The 12,985-nt window shown below is 40.4% G+C and overlaps 2 protein-coding genes across 2 annotated transcripts in view; both read left to right on the top strand.

Moving 5' to 3' along the window:
* Positions 1–5,229, top strand: part of tulp4b (TUB like protein 4b) — a 15,299-nt gene extending 10,070 nt beyond the window's left edge. Inside the window, exons 16-17 of the mRNA XM_035674243.1 lie at positions 1–2,894; positions 3,247–5,229. Coding sequence (XP_035530136.1) covers positions 1–2,894; positions 3,247–3,363 — 3,011 coding nt within the window. The 3' untranslated portion in view covers positions 3,364–5,229. The remainder of the gene's footprint in view (positions 2,895–3,246) is intronic.
* A 1,210-nt stretch (positions 5,230–6,439) lies between these two features.
* The window catches only part of slc18b1 (solute carrier family 18 member B1), a 9,103-nt gene continuing 2,557 nt past the window's right edge, over positions 6,440–12,985 (top strand). Inside the window, exons 1-9 of the mRNA XM_035674756.1 lie at positions 6,440–6,664; positions 6,871–7,010; positions 9,601–9,696; positions 9,799–9,872; positions 11,301–11,448; positions 11,674–11,830; positions 11,933–12,069; positions 12,165–12,266; positions 12,841–12,932. Of these exons, the coding sequence (XP_035530649.1) occupies positions 6,634–6,664; positions 6,871–7,010; positions 9,601–9,696; positions 9,799–9,872; positions 11,301–11,448; positions 11,674–11,830; positions 11,933–12,069; positions 12,165–12,266; positions 12,841–12,932 (977 nt within the window). The 5' untranslated portion in view covers positions 6,440–6,633. The remainder of the gene's footprint in view (positions 6,665–6,870; positions 7,011–9,600; positions 9,697–9,798; positions 9,873–11,300; positions 11,449–11,673; positions 11,831–11,932; positions 12,070–12,164; positions 12,267–12,840; positions 12,933–12,985) is intronic.

Genomic DNA, 12,985 nt, shown 5'->3' on the forward strand with positions numbered 1-12,985 from the left:
AGCAGCAACAACAACAACAGCAGCAGCAGCAGCAGCAGCAGCAGCAGCAACAACACCAACACCATCTTCAGTCTCAATCGCAGCAGCAACAACAACAATTACAGCAATTACAGCAGCAACATCAACAGCTACAGCAACTGCAGCACCAGCAGGCGCTACTTCAACAGCAGCAGCAACAACATCAACACCAGGTTCAGCAACACCAACAACTACAACAAAGTCAACAACAAGTGACACCCCAACAACTTCAGCACCAGCATCAAATTCAGCAGCAGCAGCAACAGATGCAGCTGCAGCATGAACAGATGCAACAACAGCAACAGCAGATGCAACAGCAGCAGCAGCAAATCCGGCAACAGATCCAGGAGATGAGACAGCAGCAGCAGCAGCTCCAGCAGCAGCATCAGCAGATCCAGCAGCAACATCAACAGATGCAGAGGCAGCACCAACAAATGCAGCAGCAACTGAAGATGCAGATGTCGCTGCCCCCTCCTCCGACTGGCTATCCAACCATTTCTTTACAACAGATTCATCTCCTGCCTCAGATTCCTCCTCCTACCACTGAGCCTTTGCTCAACAGGGGGGAGCATAGCCACACTCTTAAGCCAAGTCTGCCGCGAACTTTACCTCCCTTCACTGACATGGATGGATCTATGGAGATTCAGATGAGGAAGGTTAATCCTCCTCCTCCATACCCAGGCACTGTAGTGTCTGCAGCAGCAGCTACAGCCGCCAGTACGCCTCAAACTCTTGTTACAAACTGTGACAGCCCAAGTGTCCTGGCGCCAGATGCCTGCCTCAAGAAGGATGAATTTTTGCTTCACCCCGTCACCTTGCAGTACCCCACGCCTCTGGGGTACGAAAGGATCACGACCTTTGACAGCAGTGGCAATGTGGAGGAGGTTTGTCGGCCACGCAGGCGCCTCATTCGTAACCAAAATGCGTACGCTGTCCACGGCTCGGCCACGCTCAAAGTCACATCCTCGGAGAATAAAAAAATTCAGCTTCCCTACAGCTCAGCAACATTGAGTCGCCTCTCTGTCCCCCGATACTCAATACCTAGTGGAGACCCTCCTCCTTACCCTGATCCAGCCAATCAAGTGACTGCTACACTTCCTCCTCCCCAGAGAATTGATAGCAGTCTGATTCATGCCACTCTACGTCGTGACCGCAGGGATGTGGGACTTAAAGTGCCACAGATGATGGAAAGCTCAAGAACCCTTCCCTCCAAGGCTAAAATAAACAGTGCACTAGCACTTACCTACCAGCAGAGGGTGCCCACTGCATTGTACACATGCACACAGTGCAGCAGTAACAGCAGCAGCACCAGTGTCAGTGTTAGTGGGGGAGGAACTACAAGCAGTGGCATTGCTGGTGGCACGGTGGTGAGGCAGGACTTCCCACCAGGTAAAGGAGCACATCACAGTACCATTATTGTGCACTCCAAAGGTACCTCACCCCTGGCCTCTCAGTCGTCTTACAGTCTGCTGGGGGCTGTTGATAACAGCAGGGACAGAACAGTGTACGTTAACTCTGCCTTTACTGAAGATGAGACTTTAAATCAGCAGTGTCACCTTGAAAAGTCTGTACGTCAGCTGACTCTCGGCGATGTCAGTTTGACTGTTAAACGCCCTCCGCCTTACCAGTGGGACGCCTCCACCACAGAGGAGTTCTGGCTCACCCCAGAACAAACAATGTTAGGTCCTCCACCAGGACCTCATAAACCGCCTCCACTCATCATTAGCCAAGCTCAGCACTTGGACATGACTCGGCTACCGTTTGTCCTCACGACTAAACCTCCAAGCAGTCCGAGCACAAGCACTCTTACTTTTCCATCAGGTTACCAGATATCCCTCTCGCCTTTTCCCCCAGGTGTGGGTCACAGTGGTCCCCCACTTCAGACATTACAGAACCCTCCACCTCAGTGCTCTCCAAATGACGTGGTCGCTTCAGTCCCTTTCACTCAGCAGGAACCCAACTTGGTCTTGCCACCAGGTTATCCTCCAAATCTTGCTAATTTGGCCTGCTGCCCTCTCCCTCCAATGTACCCAGGAGCCAGCTCATGTGCGGGACTTCAGCTACACCCTGTCAACCTTCACCCCTGGAATCCTTATCCCTGCCCACCTCCCATGCAAGACCCTCCAGCACCTCCCCTCCCAACCAAAACCCATCAGATTTTAGAGAAGCCGATTCTATCCCCTCCTCCTCCTACTGCGCCGCCCCCACCACCCCCGCTCCCTCCTCCTCCTCCACCTACTGAGCTACCGCCATCCAAAAGTGCCACAGAGGATCTAGCAGAGTCTGCCAACAACTTTCCAGAGCCATCATCCCTGAACGAAAGCCCTGTGCCGCAGGAGTCAGAGCGCTTCAACAAGAAGAGCCGCAAAAGACTGGACAGCAGAGCTGAGGAGGCCAACATGCCCAACGTCTCTGAGGGCAAGTCAAGAAAGGAGGGACGTGCGCTCTCTGACTTCAACACTCTCATTTCTAGCCCAAGGCTTGGAAGCAGAGAGAAGAAAAAGCCAAAGGGACAGAGAGAGCAACTCAACAAAACCAAGAAGATGAGCAGGACCACAAATGAGTTCCAGGATAGCTCAGAGAGTGAGCCAGAGCTGTTTATCAGTGGCGATGAGCTCATGAACCAGAACCAGAGTAGTAAGAAGAGCTGGAAGAACAAGCGCAGCATGCGTATGGCAAGTGAGTTGGAGGAGATAAAGTGCCGCAAAGCCAACGAAAGAGAGGACCGTAGTTTGGGAAGCCAAGGATTTGTCTATGTCATGGCCAATAAACAGCCATTGTGGAACGAAGCCACCCAGGTCTACCAGCTTGATTTTGGAGGACGGGTTACGCAGGAGTCCGCAAAGAATTTTCAAATTGAGCTGGATGGTAGACAGGTAATGTGATCAGCTGATTAGTAAATTGCTTGTAGTCAATCAACAGAAAATGTATCTGCAACTATTTTTATACTCACTTTTCAATTTTTCAGATGTAGTCATTTGCTGCTTTTCTTTGTCTTATTTAAAAGCATTCTGTATATCTTTGGGTTTGGGGTGGTTGATTGGACAAAACAAGCAATTTAAATATCTCACCTCTGGTTGTGTGATCAGCATTTTTCACTATTTTATAAAAAAAACAGAATTTCACTGGCAGTTTAATCGGTAATCCAGGTGAATCAATTACAAAGTTGTTGATGTGTTGGTTAATTCTTGCTTTCTGAAATGTTTACCTCTTTTCTGTAATTTTCAGGTGATGCAGTTTGGGCGAATTGATGGGAATGCCTATATCTTGGATTTCCAGTATCCTTTCTCAGCAGTGCAGGCATTTGCTGTTGCCTTGGCCAATGTGACTCAAAGGCTGAAGTGAAAAGCTTATTTTGTGTTGTTGTAGACTAAATCAAAAGAAGCCACACTGGTCTTTACACCCCGATGTGTGGGGCTATAGCTTGGAAAATGTCAGAGTTGTGGTGATTCTTTTTTAAAGAACCGGTTAATATACAAGTTGGTCTTGCACATGCAGATCACGTACAATCAGTCTGTTGAAGGCAAAGTCAGGCTAGGTCGGTGGTCATTGAGACTAAACCAGTTACTCCATCATTTGTAGTTTATACATTGAATGTACTCAAGCTAATTTTATTTATTATTCAAATGTTATTTAGTGAAGTAAAAAAAAACAGCCTTCTGGATAAACAAAAGGTAAAAAAAGTAAATGTTGGAATGGATTTTAAAAGCAGTCTGGAGGTTTAGTACCACACGTGGTGCCAAAGACATCTTCTCTCTCCTTTAATGATGGCTAATTAAATGTATATCAAATTAATGAATATTTTACACATGTTTGTGCTGTTAGGGTTACCTACATTGTGAGGTATGGTGGTGTTCAAAATTGCAAATACATTTTCACAAAGCCATACCATATCTGATACAAACACTGCACTATTTTAATTCACTTTTAAGTAATTAAGTAAATAAATTATAACGTTTTATGATGAATACCTTTATTTGTATATTTATTTTTCATACAAATCCCATTTGTTCAAGGCAATGCTTTGAATTTTAGTCTGTTTTGTTTGTTAAATGTCCTCTACATTATGTTCAAATTGCTGAACATGCAATAGAAGAATATATTGATTCTGTAACTGCAACATGAAGAGTTGAGTACAGTTTACCCTTGTTTGTATATTTTCTATTCATGATACTTCTATGAAGTGGTGCAATGAACATAGTAAATCATATTATTTTGGCCATTTTACTGCAAATTATTATTTAGTCAGAGCTGTTATGATCTGAGAATATTTAATTTGTTTTTTCATGTGTAAATTTACATGTTCTTTTTCATTTAGAAAACTTCCCTCTACAATTGTCTGTAATGCTCAACAGTAAGTTTACATGTACCAAATTTAGCCAAATAGCCGAATGCATTTGGTGGAAGGTGAATTAGTGGGAAAGATGGTAGGAAACGGTCCCATCCCCACAGACAAAACTTTGCTTAAACATTGAGATCCTCTCAGTGACTCTCAAACTTGGTTGGCTCTGTGTTGTTTTCATTGGGTGTTTATGATGCTACTACATCAGTAGTTTGCCGCGTTGGAAATCAGTGCTGCTTTAGATAGATAGAGCTTGTGTGCAATAATGCTACTACATAGAACTGATGTTGTACTTGCAAAAGAAAATACAAAGCTGCTTGCACTGTGTATTTAGTAAATGACTTAACATCCTTATATGCTTAGAAAATTGTGCTTATTTGTTGCTAATTTCAGCAATTTTGTACTTCACCTTTGCTTTTTACATGGTACCAAGAGTTTTTTGATGTTGTAGAAAAAAAAGATTGAGAACAATAAACTTGCAAAGGTATTAAATCAACATATTCATGAGTTGTTAAGATTAACTGTTAGTAGGAGTGAAATTCATGTAGATTTGGTGCTAATGTATAAAAAAAACAAGTGTGGAAATGTCTGGACATTTGTCATTTGCTAATTGAAGTATATGAAGAAAGCATTTCACAAGAGGCTACAGGAAATCTGGTGTGGAGGGTTTCTAATTTAACAGCTTTTCATTTAATGCAGCTTCAGAGACTTCAGCGACGGTGTGTGTCAGTTATCAGCAATACTGCCTAATGAATAGTTGGTTGCCTGATTTTTTTTTCTCTTAATTTGTGAAGGAAACAATTATGATACGACCATAGGTTCACATTGACCTATAGGCTGGCCAAAATGTAATAAAAAAATACATTGTTCCAATTGTTTTTGGTGTTTCATTTCCAGTTTGGCTCTTTGAGTTTCTAAACCAAAGTCTGTGATCCCAGGAACCCACAACACAGACTTCCTCCTTCAGCCCCCTTTGTTTTGCAGTTATGAAGGGATCAGTTGAGTTGTGCATAAATTGTAGACAATATCTCTATAATGTAAACATTTATACTATTTTTAGTACATTTATTAGTGCATTTGATTATACATGAATATAAGATTAACTTTTTTTTAAATTTACAAATATATATTGTTATGACTTTGCTACAGTGGCAGTCTAGAGTCATAATTATTGTTTTTGCATACAACTGTAATATGTAATAACTAAATGATTATTGTTGTTACATTAAAAACGATATAAATTAATAATTATTATTCCCAGAGGATCATTATAACAAAAACACATACAAACCAATCATAATACTGAGATTAATTCTGATGTTAACAATATTTATTATATTATATTATTATTATATTGATATTAGTGACATTTTCAGTAAAATGAATGTAGACCTTTTATATAAAAACTGTAGTATAGTCTAGAATTGAGCCTATACAGTACATTTATACTGTTTTGTATCTGTCAACAGACTGTGTCTACCAGGTCTTACACTGCCTCTAACAAGCTCCTTCAAATATAGTGATAATGCTGTGGATTAGAAAGTAGAATCAGGAAGGGCCTCAGTTGTTGAAAGCCCCTTTTCTGAAGCCCTTCTCCTTTTTGAAAGGTGCTGCCTAAGCTTTCCCTGAGGCAAGTAGTGCCTTACAGCCCTGACTCAGGGCAAAAACAGTCCTGAGAACTACACGAGGTCAAGAGGCCCACAGGGTTGAATAGTAACGTTATATCAGCTGCTGCTTAAAGCCCCCCAAATAAAACCAAATTTGTTTGTAAGAGAGGTTTGTGCATTGTAATTTCATTATAATTTTTGTATTTATATTTTTTTGTATGGGTAATATTGTGTTAGTAACTTTAGTAACATTTATTATACCTTATTATATAATACTATTTATGTATACATTCATTAAAGCGATTTAATATACAAACACAACTTAAATCACATATAAAACCATTAAAAAGAAGAACATTACAAACACCCAGGTAAGAAGGCTGAACCGCTGCAGCCACAGGAAGCTGCGTGCCGGAGCTTTTATTTTGAAAAGCAGTGGAGGAATGTGTGTTTTGAGGTTTGTCTATCGATGGTGTGTGCGGGGTTTGACGCGGAAATACTCTGAGTGATCGCGTGTTTTCTCACAGACTGGTTTATTGTGGCTGAACAGTCAGGAGCTGGTTGTCTGTCTGCTGCTGATGTTTTGCAGATTCGTCCTCTCCTCGTTATGTTACCGTCTCAATTTATGTCCTGAATATTTGGATACGAGACCTTAAAAAATAAAAAATGGACCCACAGGAGGATCCACAGCAAGCAGGTTGGTAACTTTTTTAATTTAATATAACGTTATGTAATAAATGTCTGATCACCACAATAAATGGCAGTAAATTCACTTTTTTTTTTACGGCTGAGATGAATTAACCCCTAAAACTTTAACTTCACACTGAGCATTGTCAGATCTCATCATTCCTATTTCTGTCCCTTCACTTTTATTCATTTCCGTTTTTGTTATTTTTATCACAGATAACAGCGCTGCAGCTGAATCAACAGATCCTCCCCCGAGGATGACAAGACAGCAGATTCTCACCTTAATATCAATGGCATCTGTCAACTTCAGTTCAATGATCTGCTACTCAATATTAGGCCCATTTTTCCCCGATGAGGTAAGTTTAAAGAAGCCCACATCAGTCTTTAAATGATATGTCAAGAGAACAGGAGTTTAAGGGTTTGGGTTCCACTTAAGGTACCTTTTAATTAAAGGCAATACAGCTTTAACTTCTGGCTTTATTAAAGCAAGACCATGTAGCTTTTTTCCCTTTCTAATGAATGAAAAGTTGAATTAATCAGTGATAAATCAACACACTCAGAGGTTTTACTGCTATCTACTTTCCCTGCTATGACCAGTATGGTGTCTAACTTTACTTTACTTTACTTACTTTAGATTGATCATTCTGTGTAACCTGCCATCCCCACTGTCATCCTATCTGGACCCAGTCAATAACTGATCAAATTCTGAGAGGGAAATAAGAGGGGAAGAGAAAAGGGAGGTGTTCAGTTAAGATGTGTTTAGATTTATTCTAGAATTAGTTGTGAGATTGTTAAAGTGTGAAATGAAGTTAACAAAAACAGAAGAAAAAGGGGAAGCTACTATGCAACTGCACCTCTTTGAATTGTTATGGAACATGTCTGCTTTATAGCTTCTATAGCAGGTCACACTAAATAAGTTTGGTTTAAGTTTTAAGCATGTGTGGCTAAGTTTTAGAATTTGCCATTTTATTCTATTTTTTGAGGTGTCGTTGTTGTCATCAGACCAGGGATTATTAGTGGAATGTCGCCTTCTTAGCTAACTCTGGCTCTGTTTTCTTCTCTACTCTGTTGAAAGGAGATAATCACAGTCCCTGAAAAATAACAAATGAACTAAACAGAACTGAATCATTATCCTATAACTCCTCACAGTAGCTGTTGTTCAGTAAAAGTTACCTAGGAGAGCTTTAATGGTTATAAATAATTTACTTTTGCTTGTGAGAATCCCATTGACTGGTGTTTAACCCTTCTAATGAGGTTAGAACTGATTTATTATTAACTATTTGCAATTTGCTACTTAATATCATATCATCCTTTTGTGAACCCCTATATTGTTAAAACATGGGGTTGTAATCTACACAACTGCAAAAAGAAAACAAACATCTAGAATAAGAAGTTCCATCTGTGCCAGAAATGTGTTGAGATATGCTCCATATATTATTGTTCCTTCTTTACACATTTACTTGCTGTTGTATGTCATTGCTTTCTTTCTTGTTCTTGACCGTTATTTATGCATTTTGTAGCACTGACTTGAATGTTTTGCTTACGGTAATGTGCACGGTGAAGTTTGTTTCCTTTGCTAGGAGCTGTGGCAAATGCAAATGACACTGTGTCAGTGAGGTGTAGTCAAACAGCAGAAGCAAGATAATCAAACAGGAACCCTGTTCAAAATCAAGACAATGTATAACAGCAAGAATGTATCTGATAAAACAACAGTAATATGAATAATATGCTTTCCCCAAATATATACATCATTACATAAGATACTAGGAGAGTGGAGTGCATACTGTCAGTCCTGGTGATTTGTATAACATCTGGACAGACCTCTAAATGAGTCATTTTAGTGACAGAAAATTTTCATTTTTTTGCTACGTGCATTAAAAGTTTATTTTTTAGGACTTTTCAAGGTTTTTAGATAGATGACAGACAGACAGACAGACAGACAGACAGACGTTGACAAAACATTTAAGCATGTAAGCATGGGTTGTTTTTGTGTACAGGGATAGGAATGCTTATTGGTCTGACTCTTTATGTATTCCCTTGTTGATTCCTGATCAGTTTTGTATGTGGGTCTGCAAGTTTCCAGCAGCTGGATGCACGAGTTTGACTTCATTGTTTTGCAATGCACAACCTCCAGCATTGAGAAATTAATTGATAAGCTCGGAAACATACGATTCGAATCAGTCGGACAATTTGGAACCAGTTTCCATCGCTATTTATTTGTATTACCCAAGACAGACTTTTAATGCTGGTAAAAGATGTGATACAGTAGATTATAACTTCTGTCAGGGTAGTGAAGTCTTCTGTTTCAGTCAAGGATGTGTCCAATAATTAATTTGATGTTTAATGAGTATTTGGAGGTGTAGATAGCAGTCAGTAGTTGCTTTTCTTAGACTGAAAAATAGTGTCACATTTATGGTGTTATTGGGGGCCAAACGGCCACCTTCTGTGGACAGAGCACGTCATTTGTGCATGTCATTCTAAATCTCATAGATCGGACTGCCATCGCTAATTCCCTCTAACAGCTCAGTACTAGTGTCCTCTCAGTGGAATAAATGAGTAATCATGTGCTAGACAGAAAGCCTCCCTGCAGGCCAGTGAATGACTGGCTCTGTTATACTCATTGAGCAGAAGGTCTCAGGTAAGATCAGCTGATATCTTGTGTAATAACTGCAAAGTTTGGGGCACAGTGGAGTGATATATATGGATAGGTATTGGCAAATTCACAGGAACTGTTCTCTGATAACTGTATTTATTTTTGATCTGTTATCTCAGCATGTTTTCACTTTATTGATCATTTGTGTTATTCACTTTTTTCTACATTTCATAGCCTTATTTATTGCTTTTATGTTACTTAGAAGGTGGGATTTCATCTGCTGTCACAGTGTACCTTGAAATAATCGTTTCTCCTCAGACATATAAATTCATTACATGGATATTTCTACACAGGCAGTGAAGAAGGGAGCCAGTCAGACTGTCATTGGTCTCATATTTGGCTGCTACGCTGTCTGCAATTTAATTGGTTCATTGATACTGGGAAAATATGTAAGTATATGACACTACATCTTATCAGTTCATGTTATGTGTGAAGTACGATTTTGCCGCCCAGGTGTACAGTAATTTAATCTCTCTTTATTGTTGTATCAGATTGTCCAAATCGGTGCAAAGTTGATGCTTGTTACAGGGCTTTTTGTCTCATCAGGCTGCACCATTCTGTTTGGGTAAGTGTTGGTCCCTCTGTGCCACTGGAAATAATTACTATTACTAATAATGACAGCCACGGAAACATATTATGTACAGTTGTAGCAATTGTAACATATTTTATTAAGTTTTTACAATTATAACAATAGAAACTGTCAATTACAAAACAAGCTGATATGCTCATTCAGCAGAACTTATTTCTTTCTCAGTGTTTTCAGTGTAGCACTTGTTGATTAAGGCCAAATTTTATGTTTGAGGTGGATGGTTGCCCATCAGTAAAGTGGGGAAATAGTCTATACTCTTACTGTCAACAAATCTAACAAAAAGATGAAGCAAACAAGAAATGAATCGATCAATAAAAACAAGTATTGACTAGGGGTGCCCTGGTAGCTCACTGAGTCTGAGTCCTTGCTGCAGCGGCACTGGGTTCGAGTCCGCCCTGGAGCCCTGTGCTATGTGTCGCCCCATCTCTTTCCTGTCTATCTTGAGTTGTCCGATCAAATAAAGGCGAAAAGACCCTAAAAAATATATTTAAAAGTCTGTGTAGTCAAAGCCTGATATAACTTATTTCTTTGTGACAAAGCGCCCCATTGTTGTCCAAAAGCACTTCAATGAACCACACCGTTGCACTGTGTGACACGTTCCTTCAACATACTGAATGGGAGGAACTGAAGTTTATTCCGAGTCAAAGCCACATGAACCGTCGTGCTGCTGTAAATACTAGTGCATCACATGTGTATTATTGGAGGAGTCGGTCATTCTGAAGAACAATGGTTGATTGTTGAGGTTCTCGATGTTCCACGCGTCAAATATGAGCTTGTTACTCCGGTAATGCGGAAGCACAAAACAACAGGTGGCATTTCTGCTGAGAGTCTCAACAATCATCCATCGATCCCCAGATTAACTGACCCCACATTTAATCTACAGATATACAGAATCATTCTAACATATGTTCTTTATAGTGAATAATGCTCGTAGTGCCCACCTGTTTTGAACAGTTTTTTAGCCTTTTTAAGAAGGAGAAACAATATATATTTATATTTTTGAGTTTTTACAGATTTCTTTAGGAATGAATGGAATTGGAGCTGAGAGCCAGAGACTGGGTGGGAAAGTAGACAGACTAACCGCAGAGATTGTTGGTCTTTCATGGCATTTGTTGAATCATTATATATATATATATACAAATATAGAATGACAACAGCCTCACCTTTAAGATAACTGTAAAAAACGGTAAATTATATGACTGCAAGGTCACACAATGACAGAACCTGGCATACAGCACAGTGTTGTATTAGCAATGTACATGGGTCTTTATTCATTGGTGTTCTCCACTTTATTTGAGTGTTTGAATGCGGATTACTGATTTCATTTGGTGGTAAAAACAACTAGTCAGACAATTTCGATCAATCATTCTATTTTGAGTCCATTTTGACAATCTTTTCTTTCAGACTACTCAATCGGGTTCCTGCAGGACCCGCTTTTATTAGTCTTTGCTTTGTAGTGAGGTCCATCGACGCGGTGGGCTTTGCTGCTGCGATGACCTCCTCTTTTGCCATGACAGCAAAAATATTCCCAAACAATGTGGCAACTGTTTTGGTGAGTGTAGACATGTCTTGTGTGACGAGCATGTTGTTTAGACATTAGAATCACGAGCAAACAAAAAAACCATTATAGTTAGGGTTGTTTTGTATGTCCCATTTCTCCCAGTGCCATGGAAAATAATAAATAACTTCTGGCATACAGTCTGTAGTCATAGGGCAAAAATGCTTGGATTTACGTGCTGAATGCTTATTTTAATGTGCTGCGATTGTTTCTCTTTAGGGTAGTCTGGAGATTTTCACAGGACTTGGTCTTATTCTGGGGCCCCCGGTGGGAGGGTGGTTCTACCAGTCATTTGGATATGAAGTCCCTTTTATGCTTCTTGGATGTTTTCTGTTGATTATGGTTCCTTTCAACATATACGTCTTGCCAAAAATTGGTAACAGTTGGAGATTTCAGCATATTATTTATTCATTTTCAGTCATAAAGTAATGATTTTCCTCAGATTGTAACTGTGAGCTATATTTTTAATTCTTCTCAGACGCAGATCCCTCGAAGGATTCATTTATTCGACTTCTCACCAAAGTGAAAATAGTCCTGATCTGCTATGTGATATTCACTCTTAGTGCAGGTCTGGGCTTCTTGGATGCCACGTTGTCCCTGTTTGCTATTAACACGGTAATTTCCTCTCTTCTGACAGAGTCAAATAACTATAGAAAGAAAATGTATTGTGCTTTGTGTGAATAATTTTTTTCCTTCTCTGTTGTATCTAGTTTGGTCTCTCGACTGGCTACGTGGGACTCATCATGCTTGGTTTGTCGTTACCATACTGTCTGGCATCACCGCTGATCGGGTATTTTACTGATAAATATCCTGTGAGTATGAAAGCAAATGTGGATACTTCTTTATCCAGTTGCAATTTCCCTTTCAGTCAATGCACACAGCACATATAGTATGGGATATCACGCCCTTGCTTGGCCTGACTAAAGATGTTTTCACACCTTTTAAGACTGATGAGAAGAAGTCTTCTGTCTGCTCCTGTCCTTTCTCTGTGGTTGTCCACAGCAGGAGAGCGCTGAATGAGCCTGAATCTTGTGCATTTTGTTGCCAGCTCTGGCAATCAACTCTGTCTTTTAGAGCCACCCGTGTCCCACTTTGCCTGAACCTGGGGGAAGACCTTCTTTCCAGAGGGGGACTTCTTGTGAGAGAATGATAGGTTGCACCCATTGGTGGTGGCTCAAATATGGAATTGGTTCGCCAGGACGGAAATGGACCTCTTTGTCTCTGGGGCAAGTAACAGATAAATACGGAGGTGTCTTCACACGTGCCATGTGCAGCCGTAATATCCCATACTATATGTGTTCTACCTCGTTCAGGGAACAAAAGTTATAGTCATAACGTTTGGTTTGTCCTTGTGGACTTAAATTTGTGTGTGCTGCTGTTTGTCAGGCCACCAGGAGTTGGTTCATGGTGACAGGCGGTACTGCCACAGCACTTGGCTTCTGTCTGCTGGGTCCTGTCCCTTTCCTTCACATTCCGAGGTGAGCATGTGGTGAAGATGGACATTTTTGGAAATAAGCTTATTTGCTTTCTT

The sequence above is a fragment of the Morone saxatilis genome, unplaced genomic scaffold (assembly GCF_004916995.1).
Source record: "Morone saxatilis isolate NCDOM2014 unplaced genomic scaffold, NCSU_SB_2.0 Contig3, whole genome shotgun sequence".
NCBI lineage: Eukaryota > Metazoa > Chordata > Actinopteri > Moronidae > Morone > Morone saxatilis.